Source organism: Panthera onca, chromosome A3 (genome assembly GCF_046562875.1).
Source record: "Panthera onca isolate mPanOnc1 chromosome A3, mPanOnc1 haplotype 2, whole genome shotgun sequence".
NCBI lineage: Eukaryota > Metazoa > Chordata > Mammalia > Carnivora > Felidae > Panthera > Panthera onca.
Window position 1 is genome coordinate 24,939,044 of NC_138341.1, and position 15,163 is coordinate 24,954,206.

At 40.9% G+C, this 15,163-nt stretch overlaps 1 protein-coding gene and 1 pseudogene across 1 annotated transcript in view; one reads left to right on the plus strand and one right to left on the minus strand.

Moving 5' to 3' along the window:
• The window catches only part of CAPN13 (calpain 13), an 83,478-nt gene that overhangs the window by 54,560 nt on the left and 13,755 nt on the right, over positions 1-15,163 (minus strand). The window contains exon 2 of the mRNA XM_060652057.3: positions 7,012-7,244. Within this exon, the coding sequence (XP_060508040.3) occupies positions 7,012-7,209 (198 nt within the window). The 5' untranslated portion in view covers positions 7,210-7,244. The remainder of the gene's footprint in view (positions 1-7,011; positions 7,245-15,163) is intronic.
• On the plus strand, positions 13,854-14,782 carry LOC132671796 (large ribosomal subunit protein eL6 pseudogene; annotated as a pseudogene).

Genomic DNA, 15,163 nt, shown 5'->3' on the forward strand with positions numbered 1-15,163 from the left:
AAAATTAGAAATAAAAATGAGATTTTAGCAATATAAAAACATGACGTAAAATTCTATACTAATCAATTTAAAAATAGTGATGATTATCCGACTAAAATTAGCATGGCCAAAAATGATTCAAGTTAGTCAGTAAGCTTTAAAAGATAACTTTGCAATAGTATTTTCAAATGATCAAAGAATATCTCCCTGACAGCTCTGTGAAGGCTTTCAAGTACACAGGATTTCCTGTGGAGTTCTCTCACACTTTCAGGGAATAGACCATTCTTGTATCACTTACAGTTTCAGCGAAAAGAAAGAAAGGGAAGGAAGGGAAGGAAGAAAAATCCTGCCACCATTTATTTTAAGAAGCCAGCATAGCCTGGGACAGTGAAAGCACAAGAACATACACACATTATAGACTGATTTCACTTATGGAAATATACCAAAATAAAACACATGGCAAATGAATGAACAAGAAATTATTAAGACTAACCCACTATAATCAAGCAGGGTTTGCCCTAGAAATGAAGGACGCTGCTTTTGTATCAGGATATATAATAATATAAAATAGCATTTACATGCACCAAAGGAAAAACAATTTATATCCTTCTAATGAATGCCACACAGGCATTTAATAAATTCACAACTTTCTATGATTTACCAAAATGTTAAAAATTAAAATTAAAAAATTGTAGCTAATTAGGAACAGAAAACTATTTTCATGCTATGAAAATTAAATGGCAATTATTGCAAATCAATATTCAACATAAAGTTTACTGGTAAACACTGGAATTGTCTTCATCAGTGTTGGGCACAAGACCAGCATCTATATCTCCTATCCTCTGAGCTGCCCATTCCTTCCCCACCCTGGGTTTTAGAGAGGTGCTCGATGATCTAAAAAGTGCAGAGGTAGGAAGAGATGGAAATTACACCCAGAAGCATTTTAGCCTGCTGGGCTGATTTGCTGAGAGAATAGGTAAAGATGAATGGATAAAGAAGATGTGATACACACACACACACACACACACACACACACACACACACACACAATGGAATATTACTCGGCAATAAAAAAGAATGAAACCTTGCCATTTGAAATGACATCAACGTAGCTAGAGTATATTATGCTAAGCAAAATAAGTCAGAGAAAGAAAATACCGTATGATTTCACTCATATGTGGAATTTAAAAAGCAAAACAAATGATCATAGGGAAAAAAAGAGAGGCAAACCAAGAAACAGAGGATTAAGGCGTGCACTTGTGATGAGTGCCGGGTGTTGTAGGGAAGTGTTCAATCACTAAATTGTACACCTGAAGCTAATATTATGCTGTGCCAACTAGCTGGAATTTAAATTAAAACTTAAAAAGAAAAAAGATGACTGGGAAGATGGCAATGTCCACAGGCGTCACCAGGTGGGATGGGCACACCAGGACAGTGAAGTGTGACAAGACTGGCAAGTAGTAGTCTCCACCCTGAGTGTGACTCAGAATCACCCGAGACCTTCGCTGCCCTGGAGGCTGCTGGCTGCTGCCTCTCACAGCCTGGATTTAGTAGGTTAACTGGAGGTAGTGTTCAGCATTTACACAGTAACACAGAAGATTCTGAAGCCCTGCCAGGGAAAGGGGGCAGGTTCAGGGAAGCTGAGCAATTTGATTACAGATCTGCAGGGAGAGGGCTGTGAACCAGGCAGTGTGGCTCCATCGTGCTCAGATCTCTCCCCTGCCCCCAGACCACGCATGCAGATAGGGGATTCTTGGTGTCCATGTCCTCTGATTCTGCGAGAGGGGCCCTCTGGAGGGTCTGAAACGTAATTTGTACACGAGAAAGGTGTGATGGTTAATTTTATAACTTGACTGTGTCAAGAAGTCCCCAGATATTTAGCTAAACATTAGTTCTAAGTATGTCTGTGTTTCCAGATGAGATTAACATTTATTTGAATTGAGTTCAATAAAGCAGATTTCTGATCCCTGTGTGAATAAGCACCATCCAATCCACTGAGGACCTGAATAAAACAAAAGGTAGAGGGAGAATTTGCTCTTTCTCTGCCTGATTGATATGGGTAATATCCTATAGGATATATAGATATATAATAGATACACACACACACACTATTGTTTCTGTTTTTTTGGAGAACCCTAATACAGAAGCCATCAGCAATAGTCATACTAAGTAATCTTCCCAACTTCTGCACTGTGAAGTCCTTTCTCGAGGCAAATTTTGGGACAATCTATGTTATCTTATGGATGCCAGAAGCACATATAATGCAAGAACCCCTGGAATCTTAACAAATACCCTCTGTGAAGTGGTACCAAACCAGGCATTCTCCTGCAATCGCTTCTGGAGGGGTGTCTTCCAATGCAACATCACTTGCTATGTTTTGGAGTGATTCCTGCAATCATTTTGAAGGCTGCTGTTAGATGAGGGAACATCAGGGTCAGCATCTTGGCATTCAGACACAGGCTAAATATATCATTCAGAGGGTGGGCAGAGTTCAGGCTGGGCCAGGTGACAGAGTCACTCCCTTTACTATTTTTGCTAGAGAGCTTTGTTTTATTGGCATCAAAGTTCTTTGGCTCGATGGCATTTGTTTGCTGGCAGGTTTACCTTGTCACCTTCTGTTACCTGTTGCCTTCATAACCTACACTCCTGTGTCTACTTTGTCAACACTTTCCTTTTCTGAAGAACTCATTTGGGACCTAAGGTAAATCATTTCTAGTGAACAATCCTTTCAGAAACTCCACTCTACTTAAAAGGTCAAAGTTGTTACCTGGGTAGGTGATACTTCATTTTGGGATGGCCACAGGCCAGGATCCACAACGGGGCTGGGTTATGAGCTCTGAGCACCCATAAGACAGCATGTTTCAGGCCCACAGCCATTCTTCAGTTGAGAAGCAAAATGATTCTCCCAAAGTATGGGGTCCAAGATGAAATTGCCATCTCTCAATCTGATACACATTGGTGACCCTGCTGTGAAGAATTGTATCTATATTTCTGTGCTGTCCAATATGGTAGCCACAAATCATATGTGGCTACTTTAAATGAGATTAAGGGGTGCCTGGGTGGCTCAGTTGGTTAAGTGTCCAACTCTTGGTTTCAGCTTGGGTCATGATCTTGTGGTTCGTGGGTTCGAGCCCCGCGTCGTGCTCTGTGCTCACAGCATGGAGCCTGCTTGGGATTCTCTCTCTCCCTCTCTCTCTTCCCTTCCCCTGCTTGCTGGTGCGCTCTCTCTCTCTCTCTCTCTCTCTCTCTCTCTCTCTCTCAAAATAAATAAGTAAGCTTTCAAAAACTTAAAAAAAAATAAATAAGATTAAAATTTTGATCCCTCAGTTGCATTGGCCACATTGGAAGTACCAATAGCCACTTATGACTAATGGCTGTTGTACTGAACGGTACCAAAAGAACCTTTCTATCATCACAGAAAGTTCTCCTGGACAATGCTCATCTACTGAACAAAGATAATAATATGATCTACTCACAGGGATATTATGGTAATTAAATGAAATGTCATATGTAAAGTGCTTAGATTCATACTTATTGCATGTACATACTTGATAAATGGGATTTAGCATTATTTATGGAATTAAAATTCTAAAAGGAAGTCACTCTAGCACCAACTTTCATTCAGGAAATATCAAATAGATACACCACGTACAAGTCTAATTCTTAGCATTGTCTCTTGCTGACATGGGGTGGGGGTTGTAGGCAGTGCAGAGGCTCTTGAGGAGTTGGGTCTCCTCAGTGCCATTTGGTCAGTGCAAGGTCACAGGCTGTTGCAGAACCTGACTGACTGCCACTAGGGTGGGGGGGGATGTGAGAGGTGGGGTGGAAATTTCTTAAACAAAGAGAAACTGAACGAAGCAAGATATGAAGGAGCTTCTACTTCAAAGTTCCAGCAGCAAAATGGATTAGGTTGATTGTTAGAGGGAGAGCAAGAAGGAAGGAGGGAAGGAGAGAGAGGAATGGGGGAGGGGGGGAGAGGGGGAGAGAGGGGGAGGAGGGAGGGAGAGAGGGAGAGAGAAGACATTATGGGACATTAAACAACCTTTCTGTGCCAGGCATAGAAAGCTGAGTTTAGTTGTATGCCAACTCTTAGTCACTCTTAGTGAATCTACCAAGCCCAGGTGAGTATTCAAGGTAGAATGATATCCATGATGGTTTAGCACTTGCTTAGAATATGGAGCTTCCCCATTGTCCTTCCAAGCCTTGAATATGGAGATGGCCTCAGGAGACTTGGTGCCACCTCAGCCATTATACAGGTGAACTTAATTTAAGGAGTGCCATCCATACCTCTGGACAGTGACTGGGCAAGCTCTAGAGTGGGAGGCAACCTTCTGAAAGTGGTGACAGGCAGCAGAACGTGAGAAGAAATTCTCTCCACACTCCCTGTCAGCCTCCCCCTAGGACCTCAAATGGTTTCATCTGACCTACATTTCTCTCTAAATGTGTTTGCTGAAATTAGCTGAGGGCTGATGCTGGCTGGACTGTGAAAACCCATGGATCCAAAAGGACAGCCCCTGAGGCTGCTACCCTATGCCATCCCTCCCAAATTAATTATAGCAACAATAGCTAGTGTTTAGTGTTTGCAATGTGCTAGACTCTAAATATTACCTTCATTTATTCCTTAAAATAATCATGTGACGTACAGGTACAACATTTCATTCTTACCTCATTCTTTTTCTCCTAAAAAATGGAAAGCAGGACACAACACAGAGATTGATTCCTGGTTACCTAGATGAACTAGGAGTCTACTGGTGTACAAAATATTATTTGTAGCAAATAGGAACTCAGAACACAACATGAGCTTACAATGAGGCCTTATGGAGACAATATAGTGTGATAGGAGTACAGGTTTGGAGATAGACTCTAGGGTTCAAATTCCAGCTTTATCATTTTGGGCATGTTACTTAACTCTGTTTCTATTTCTCATCTGTAAAGTGGGATTAATAATAGTACCTCCTTATAACATTACTGTGAGGATTCAATGAGTCAAAGGACCTAAAGTTGGACCTACCATATGGTCAGCACTATGTAAGTGTTGGCCATTCCAACTAGGATTGAACTACACTGGCCATGGCTCCTCGTCCAAGGCTTTTCTCAGGCACAACTATAAGCTGTGGCACTTGAGGATGTCACCATGTGGAAGGGGTGAATTCAGTGGCTTTCTTGTCTACCATTCTACCTGTTAAGCCAGTCAACCTACGGAATCTCAGCTGCACATATGGAGTTTGAAACCCATGTCAGGGGCCTGTAGATAAAGTCATTCCTTCATCCATTTACTCACTTACTCGTTCATTCAAATCCTAACAGAGTCCTGTCGGGCACACAATCCCATGTGAAGGAAAGTGCAGCATATGGAGGCTGAACTGTCACCTCGTGCAAGTCACATCCCCTGTCTGAATCTGTTTTCTTCTCTATACAACTGGGAAAGAACAAAGGAGACAAAGTAGAACAGGACACATGGAAAACTCAGGAAAACACTATACAAATGTGGACACTGTGACGAGGGACACAAAGACATTTGTCTCAGCTTTTGGCTGAGGAGAAGAGTGGGAGTAGGACGTATCTTCCTCTATTTCAGGTTCCTGGAAGTATTCTGTGGAAGTCATCTCACTTCTGTTTGCCTCAGTCTCTCCTTGCCCCCAAAAGATAAAATTTGAGATGTTGCTGAAATCAGATAGTAAGAAACTCTGAACCCTTCCTAAATAGAAATGTTATAAATTCTCCAACACTATAAATATGGTCTTGTATCTATTGCTCAGCACCTTGTAAAAAAGAAAAAAAAGAACATTTCTAAAAGAATCTCAGCTTCTAAAAATAACAAGGGGAAAAAATATATAACCCTTCCAAACTTTAAATAGAGTTCTCTGTTCTGCTCCCCTTCGGAGGGGAAGGCCAGAAGAGGATAATTTCTGGGGACTTACTGCCTCTGGCTGGTGAGATGGATCCTAGAAGCCTGAAGCACCACCATCTGATCCTGAGCCCCACCTGCGCCCTGCTCACCCTTCCCTCTCCAAAACTACAAATCTGCCCCCTTGACATCAGAGCAAGAGTCGGTACCTCCAGAGTTTAATGTCTTATTTTATGTTATCAGAAAATATCCTTTTTGTATAGCCTAAACTGGCTTTATTGAAAGTACTCAGGAGAGTGTTTGGCACTTAATCAGTGCTTGGTAACACTTGCTGATATCATAATCATTAGCTTACTAGACATTATCTTATTTTCTCTTGTTCTAGGTTCTGCTGGTTGCTTTTGGAAGCAAGAACAGGAGGATTGGCCTCAGGATCCTTAGAGTGGTCCTTACCTGGATCTTTTTCCCTAATGAGATTATAAGAATGGTCAGTGGGCTGAGAAATATTTCTTGGGAACGAATATAGTTTAGAAAAACCAACAGGGCTCATCTCGCCACAAGGTTGAGTTAGTGACCAACTACTGGCATAGGGATTTGAATGTTTCCCTGAAAGATCTTCCTAATTTGATGTCTAAAATTCTTTTATAAATGATCAAGCCTTTACAAGACTGACAATACATATATAAATGAGAGGGGTGAGGCAATTATTTAAATTCATCCTATTTTATCAGTGACTGACATGATATCTTCCCTTTGACTAAATTCTAACAGGGGAAAAGAAAAAGTAAAGACAGTGGTACCTGAAGAGAATAGAGTGATGAAGACTGACAGATGGGCTCAATTGTGGAGATGGAAGAGACCCTAGAGACCAACTACCACAATCTTCATACCCATGGTTTCCCATTTCTCAGATGAGAACACTGAAGCATGCAATCTAGTGATGTGCTCAGTGTGAGAACTGGGTTAGAACCCAGGGGTCCTGGTTGCTGGTACAGGGTCCTTCCATCCTACTGATGATACAACACTATAGCTAAGGGACCAGATAAATTTCATTCTCCTTCCTATTTGGTTTGGGCCACCCTTGAAAACCAAGTCACGTGCCCATCCTTCTTTCAGTAGGAGGTACCATGACAGGCAGTTGAGAGGGTCCAGGAGCTGGGTGTGTTTCTGGGGGGCTCACTCACCTTTGGCCGTCTCCACATCAGGCTGGAGAGGTTTTTTCCCTGGAGCAGCTGCAGACCTATGGAGGAAGTTTCCGCAGGGAAGGTCTCATCCTCAAACAGCAGACCTCTGCTTAGGCAATGATCCCGCAAGAAGTTGAAGTCTTGGCCCTTGAATTTGATGACAGGGGTCTTGGCTAGAGTCTCCTGGTTGTGTGCCATGACTCTCCTTAGAAGATGCCTAAGGCCTTTTCCTTCTGGTAAGAAAGAGAGATATTTTTAGGAATAAGCTGTCAAGTCCTTTGCATCATTAGATGTAAGCCTTGGAAAGGCACTCAGATGTCCTCCCACTACTTTACAAGTGAGGGGACTGAGACCCCGAAATGTTCTGTCCCCAGTGACACATCTAGTTGGTGGGTGATCCCAGACTAGAATCAAAGCATCCTCTTCCCAGTCCAATTTTCAATCCGCTCTACCGAAGAACTACTCAGTATGCTCTTATGTGCATGAGAGACTATGGGGGGTGTTTGTACATTAATGAACATTTATTGAGTGCTGACCTGGTGCCAGGCACTTTTCTGCATGCTGGCAATCCAAAGATAAATACTACATGATCTTTATCCCTTAGGGGCTCATTATCAAGTAGGAAAGACAGATAAGACATTTAAACAGCTAGCTATCATTCAACAGAAAGTGTCTAATTAAAAATGTGTACAAAATCCTGTGGTTATAAAGAGGAGGGGCCATGAGCTCCCAGGAAAAGTCTAGGATGACTCTCCCACAGGCAGTGACATTTGAGCAGGGCCTTGAAGGAAGCAGAATGTGCCAGATGGAGAACTGGTTTTATATATATATATATATATATATATATATATATATATATATATATATGTACACACACACACATACACACACACATACATATATATATACACACACACACACGCACATATATACACACACATATATACATACACACACACACACACATATATATATATATATATACACACACACACAAATTATTATCTATATAATTTAGAGTATCAAGTGCACAGAGGCCCAGGAGTTGAATTGGAAAAGTCATGGGTGTTAGAGAGAATGGAGGGGTGGGCAGTCTGGAAGGGTCAGTGGGGGTAGGAGCTGGGGATAGGGAATGTTGGCAGAGAGGGCCAGGAAAGTAGGTTGGAAAGCTGGATTGTGACATGTTTTATGCCCTCTGCAAGCACTGCAGGGACACTGAAAAGGTAGGTCACAATCAGATCTGTGTAAAGGATTGTGGAGTGAGTTAAAGGCCACATGGAGGGGATGGATAAGGACTGTGGCAAGGAAGAGGTTAGGAGGCTGTGCATGTGTTCGTGGGAGGGACAATGTTAGAGCATTAGTAGTGAAAATGATGGAGAAACAGACCCCAGAGTCATTTTATAGGTAGAACCAATAGGATTTCATGATGAATCAAATATGGGGTTAGGGGAAGGGGATGTGTAGTGAGAAAAAGAAAAGGCAAAGTGGTGAACAATCAAATGGGCTTTAAAGTTTGCTTTCTGCTTTCATCACCTACCTACCAGTTCCAGAATTTGGAGTTAGTATTCAAGCCTGCAAACCTCTTTCTCCATCTGTACAGATAAATGATACCAACCTCATAGGGTTTGCTGTGGTATCAAATGAGGTTCAAACTAACATACCAAGCAGAGTGGCTGGCATACATAGGCACACAATAAATGTTGACCTCCCAATTTCCTTAATGATATGTCAAGGAAATCTAGCATTTCTTATTCAGGAAGCCATAGGGGTGTGACTGATGCCAATGACCAAAATGTGTATCACATCCTCCATCTGTGAGGGAAGCTGAGTTGCATCTGAATTCTGAATGCACACTTACTGGCTATGGGACTTGAAAAGTCTCCTTAGCCACTGACGTAGTGCTTTTCAAACTTCTTTGAGCAGGACACGGAAGACCCAAGACCACAAAACCTATGGACCTATCCATTCCTCCTTAACAGCAGAAAAGGAATCAAGTGATGATAAAGAACTAAAGAGGGAAATAAATGAACAATTCATGAAGAATATGAGCTTACATTCAAGATCTTGGATCATACAAAAAAAAACCCACACAAACTCAAAATAACTTAGCAATGTTCTTATAGTTAACATATAATAATAATATGTTGTAAATTATTTAGATAATACAAATTCAGAGGCAGAATATCATCTATAATGTGTCACTGTACATGCATATGCAGAGGGAATTATGCATACAAATGTCTAGCAAATGAGGTAAAAATAATTTATATTTGAACTATTAGGTTGGACAATAGGAAACTTCCATTTTTTTAGGTCAAAATTGTTCAGGGGCCCTGGATGTTTCAGTCGGTTAAGTGTCCAACACTTGATCTCAGCTCAGGTCATGATCTCAAGGTTTGTGAGTTCACGAATTCAAGCCCCAGCCCCACATCGGGCTGTGTGCTGACAGTGTGGTGCTTGCTTGGGATTCTGTCTCTCCCTCTCTGACCTTCCCCCTGCTCTCATGCACGCACACATACTCTCTCTCACTCAAAATAAATAAACTTTTAAAAAGTTGTTAAATATAGTCCATTTCATATGTTTCACCTAAGGTAAAAATGTTTTATTTGGTTTAGCCCAATATGTTACATACATTTCTCCAATCAAGTTCTTGGAAAATAACAGGTGACTTTTGGGATGAGCACTGGGTGTTGTATGGAAACCAATTTGACAGTAAATTTCATATATTAAAAAAAAAAAAAAAAAAAAGAAAAAAAAAAAGAAAATAACAGGTGAAAATACATCTATATACCTCACCACTCACTATAGGGTTAAGAGGAGAGCCACCACAGATTATATAAAAAGCTGAAATAACAGTAAGGTATCATTCAAGAACAAGAAAACAGTAATAGAGATTGATTGCCAATTCAGGACAAAGGCAATGACACCTGATAATGGAGAGTTGTGAAAATTATGGGTCTTTCAGTTCTGCACATGCTCAGTGACAGTGGAACCAAGACACCATTGCCAAGCCACGTACCTCTCAGTAAAATATTCAATGAGAGTGTATGATAAACTCCAGTATTGAGCTGATTTTAGTTTAGGAAACCCAAATAGTTGCTCTTAATAACATAATTATGGGGCAGCCTTTAATTGCATGTAAAAGTGAGTAGGAAGAATTTGGCTTGACCTCTCCATCAGAGTCTTGCCAAGGCCTTATGTTTAGGGATCAGTTCCCAGGCCATCAGTAGGGCCCCCACCGCTCACTATTGCATGGTGGACTGGTTAACTTTAGGGATCCCTGTGTAAGCCTTGCTTTCCTCATTTGTGAAATGATGACAATAATGTGCCTGTTACAGAATTGTTTTAAGACTCAGATGAATCTGGGCTTGTCAAGTACTTAGCACTGTGGCTGGTAAACAGAAAGTGGTCAATAAATAGTGGTTATTAGCATGATTATGATGATAATTTTGATTATGAAAGTACTGTGCAGAGAGCCCCACACCTTCAGAGATGAGAACTTGCTCTTATTAATGACATCTAGTCTCAGACGAGCTTGCAGGGGTGAGGCATCACACGCAAGTGCTTAGCTTTGCTACTTCTCTGCACCCACTGAGAGCCCAAGAAGGAAAAGAAAGACTCTGGGGGACAGGCGGCAGGCCTGGCTGTCTGCTGGTGGAGGAGGTGGTCCACTGCTCTGGGAGAGAAGAGAACTTTGATGGGAAAAAAGAGAAAGCAGGCAGGCAGGAGAGAGAGGCTCCCTCCTCCATGCACAGACCTCAGACCTATCAGGTTCACTGTGTTACCCCCTGGGTTGCTTATGGCTTTTCCAGGGGACAACCTGCTCTCATTTTCTCAAGCAGGAAGGGTCTACAGAACTTGACATTTCACTTTTGTGTGCAGCAGAAAAAGCCAACCAACTCTCTCTCCTACCTGTCATTTTAGGGAGGGATTTTTTGGCTTATTTCTTTTATTTTTCCATCTTGCTTCACTGTGAAAGGTAAATAAAGGCAGAAGACTCAGCTGGCTTAATTAAAAAAAAAGAGAGAGGGAGGGATAGAAGTTCTACCTGCTAGTCAGGATAAAACTTTGTCTTACCTCTGGTTTATCTCTTGAGTCTAGCAAGAAAAATGGCACAGGAGCTGGAAAAATGGCAAAAAGAGTTTATATAAGGTTCTTAATGAGAGAGACTGTGAATTAATGGATTAAGTTCAGAACTAGAGTGAGAAGCAGGCAAGAGATGCAGTTGGTGGCTATAAAACCTGGTCTGCTCCCCTCAGTGTCTATGAAGTAAGTTTCACTCAGTCCCTGTTGTGTCTTCTGCTGAATTGGGTGACTGTGTTAGTCTGTTGAGCGTGCAACAAAATCCTGCAGAGTGGGAGCTTAAGCAATAGACATTTATTTCCTCACAATTGTGGAGGCTGAAAGTCTAAGACCACGATGCCAACACAGTCAGGTTCTGGTGAGAACTCTCTTTCTGCCTTATAGACAACCACCTTTTTGATGTGTCCTCACATGACAGAGAGAGAGTGTGCGCTCTCCCTCTTCCTTGTCTGATAAGGCCACAGTCCCATTGGAATAGGGCCTTCTGCTTATGACTTCATTTAACCTTAATCATCTCCTTAAAGGTTCTATCTCTAGAAATAGTCACAGTGGGGGTTAGGGCTTCAATATATGAATTTGGGGGGAACACAATTCAGTCCATAGCTGTGACTAACCCCAGGCTGTCCCAACAACTCTCTGCCCCTGGGAGCACACTTTAGGCAGTGTGCAAGCAAAGAGGAAAGGGGGCATATCAGAGAATAGGTGAAGGATGCCGGTAAACACAAGTGAAAATGACCCAACAGCACCAAGTGTATAAACATTATTCAATTTCGTGGAAAGACAATAAGGGCTCCTGAATGGCAGAAATGTCTTAGATGATAGTATCTTCGGTCTGCCAGCACCTAGTGCCAGGTCTGGCACATAGTGGGTATTCTATAAAATTCTTGTAAGTGTTGGCAGAATGAATGCCACATATTAGCTATTTTTAAGTGTGTTTGGTGGAGCAGAAGCCTCCACAGAGAACAGATTCGGAGGTCAAATGGTTTGGAAAATATTTCAAGTCCAGTAGTCCTCATGGAGATTCACAAAAGCTTCTTCAAAGAACTGTTCAATAAAAAACAACAATGACAAAAACACTTATTTAAGCTTGCCTTCAGGATTTTATACATACATAACCAGCAAGTCTTTTTTTAAAAAAAGTTTTTACATTTATTCATTTTTGAGAGACAGAGCACAAGCGGGGGAGGGGCAGAGAGAGAGGGAGACACAGAATCCAAAGCAGGCTCCAGGCTTTGAGCTGTCAGCACAGAGCCCGACGCAGGACTTGAACTCACAAACTGCGAGATCATGACCTAAACCGAAGTTGGACACTTAACCAACTGAGCCATCAGGCACCCTGCAAGTCCTTTTGTTGGAAAATTCCTATTAATATATGGGAAAGATGCAAAAAGTTAAATGACTTCAGAAAAAAGAAATAAGCCCCAAAGTTAAATGACTTCAGAAGATTCCAACTCAAGTCCTCATTCTGCCCCTTATTAGCCACAAGATGCTGAGAAAGTTTTCTAAGCACTTAGCACCTCATAGAAGGTGGTCTTGGATGCATAGTCTGAATTTAGTTGGGTTGATTCCTGCTTCCTTTTTTAAATCCATGTTCTCCAGAAAATTATAATAGGACACAAAAGAATAAGAACAGAGCCTCAGATGGACATGTGATCCAATACCAAAAGCTGTGACTTATGTGTAATTGGAGGCCCGGGAGGAGAGAATCAAGATAGTAGAGTAGAAAAAGTTTTTTGTAGAAATGGTCAAACTCTTCCCAAGTTTGGAGACAAACTTTTGAATCCAAGAAGCTTGAAAAGTCAAGAAAACCAGGACTAGACACATCATAATCAAGCTGTTGGAAACCAAAGATAAAAAATGTTTGAAAGAGCTAGAGAAAAATGACACATGAAATTGAAGGGAATAATGATGCAAAGGACTCCAGATTTGTCACAAGAAGCCATGGAGGATGGAAAACAGTGGAATAACTTTAAAGTTGCTGAAAGAAAGAGATGTTAACACAGAATTCTGTGTCCAGTGAAAATACATATCAGGAATCATAGTGAAATAAAGAGATTTCAGATGAACAAAAACTAAGGGAATTAATCATCCAAAGACAATGCTCCAGAAGGAATGATGAAGGAAGTTCTTCAATTTAATAGGCAATAATAACAGGGAAAACTGAATTTTCAAGAATGGTATATGGTAAATATATGAGTAAATATGCAAGACTGTTTTTTTCCTCTTATTCTTTAAAATACATATATGTGTTTAAAGCAAAAATTAAAACATTGTCTGGAGATGCTTCAAAGTATTTGGATATCATTCATATGACTGTAACATAAGGAACAGTAGAAGGGAAGTAAAGCTAGCCACATGGCTGCAAGTGTTCTATTTTACATGAAGTGGTGCAATAGAATCAGGAAGATTGAGTAAGTGTATTATAATCCCTATATAACCACTAAGAAAATAATAAAAAGAGATATAGCACCCCCCCCAAAAGACAATAGATAAGATGTGATACTAAAACATGCATATTCAAGTAATCAAAAAAAAATCAATAAAGAGGGAACAGTGGATAACATACAAAAAATAGACATAAATCCAAGTATATCAATAATTACATGTTAACTTTAGTTAAAAGGCAGAGATTCACAAAGGAGATAAAAAAGCAAAACTCAGCTATATGCTGCCTGTGAGACACACTTTAAATAAAAAGACCAGATAATTTGACAGTAAATGGATGAAAAGAATTATGCCCTAAAAACAGTAAGCAGCTCTTTCCCATCTTGCAAGATGGCGGGCGAAAAAGCTGAGAAGCCGGATGCTAAGGAGAAGAAACCTGAAGCCAAGAAGGCTGATGCTGGTGGCAAGGTTAAGAAGGGTAACCTCAAGGCTAAAACGCCAAAGAAGGGGAAGACCCACTGCAGCCAAAACCCTGTCCTAGTCAGAGGAATTGGCAGATATTCCCGATCGGCTATGTATTCGAGAAAGGCCATGTACAAGAGGAAGTATTCAGCAGCTAAATCCAGGATTGAAAAGAAAAAGAAGGAGAAGGTTCTTGCTACTGTCACAAAACCAGTTGGTGGTGACAAGAATGGTGGTACCCGAGTGGTTAAACTTCGCAAAAGGCCTAGGTATTATCCTACTGAAGATGTGCCTCGGAAGCTGTTGAGCCACGGCAAAAAACCTTTTAGTCAGCATGTGAGGAAACTGCGAGCTAGCATCACTCCTGGGACCATTTTGATCATCCTCACTGGGCGCCACAGAGGCAAGAGAGTGGTTTTCCTGAAGCAACTGAGCAGTGGCTTGCTACTTGTGACTGGACCTCTGTCCCTTAATCGAGTTCCTCTGTGTAGAACACACCAGAAATTTGTCATTGCCACCTCCACCAAAATTGATATCAGCAATGTGAAAATCCCCAAACACCTCACTGATGCTTACTTTAAGAAGAAGAAGCTGCGTAAGCCCAGACACCAGGAAGGTGAGATCTTTGACACGGAGAAAGAGAAATATGAGATTACAGAGCAGCGCAAGGTTGATCAGAAAGCTGTGGACTTGCAAATTCTGCCAAAAATCAAAGCCGTTCCTCAGCTTCAGGGCTACCTCCGCTCTGTGTTTGCTCTCACGAATGGAGTTTACCCTCACAAATTGGTGTTCTAAATTTCTTACAAAGAACCTAATTAAATAACAGATCCATCTCAAAAAAAACAAAACAAACAAAAAAAAAAAAACAAAAAAAAACCCAGTAAGCATAAGAAGGCTGAGGTGCATATTAATAGATTTACCAAACAGACTTCATAGTAAACAGTATTGCCAGGGATGAAGTGGGGCATTTAATATTGGCAAAAATTGATCAGGAAGAAATAAAATCATTAATGTGTAGGCACCTAATAATACAACCAGAAAATACATGAACCAAAACTTAACAGAATTAAAGTGAGAAATAAATAATTCCACAATGATAGTAGAATTTAGCACTCATAGTTTAGCAACTAATAGGGCAACTAAACAAAAATTTTAAAAATCAGTGAAAACATAAAAGATCTGGATGACACTGTTAATCGCTTTGATTTTATTGGCACATACC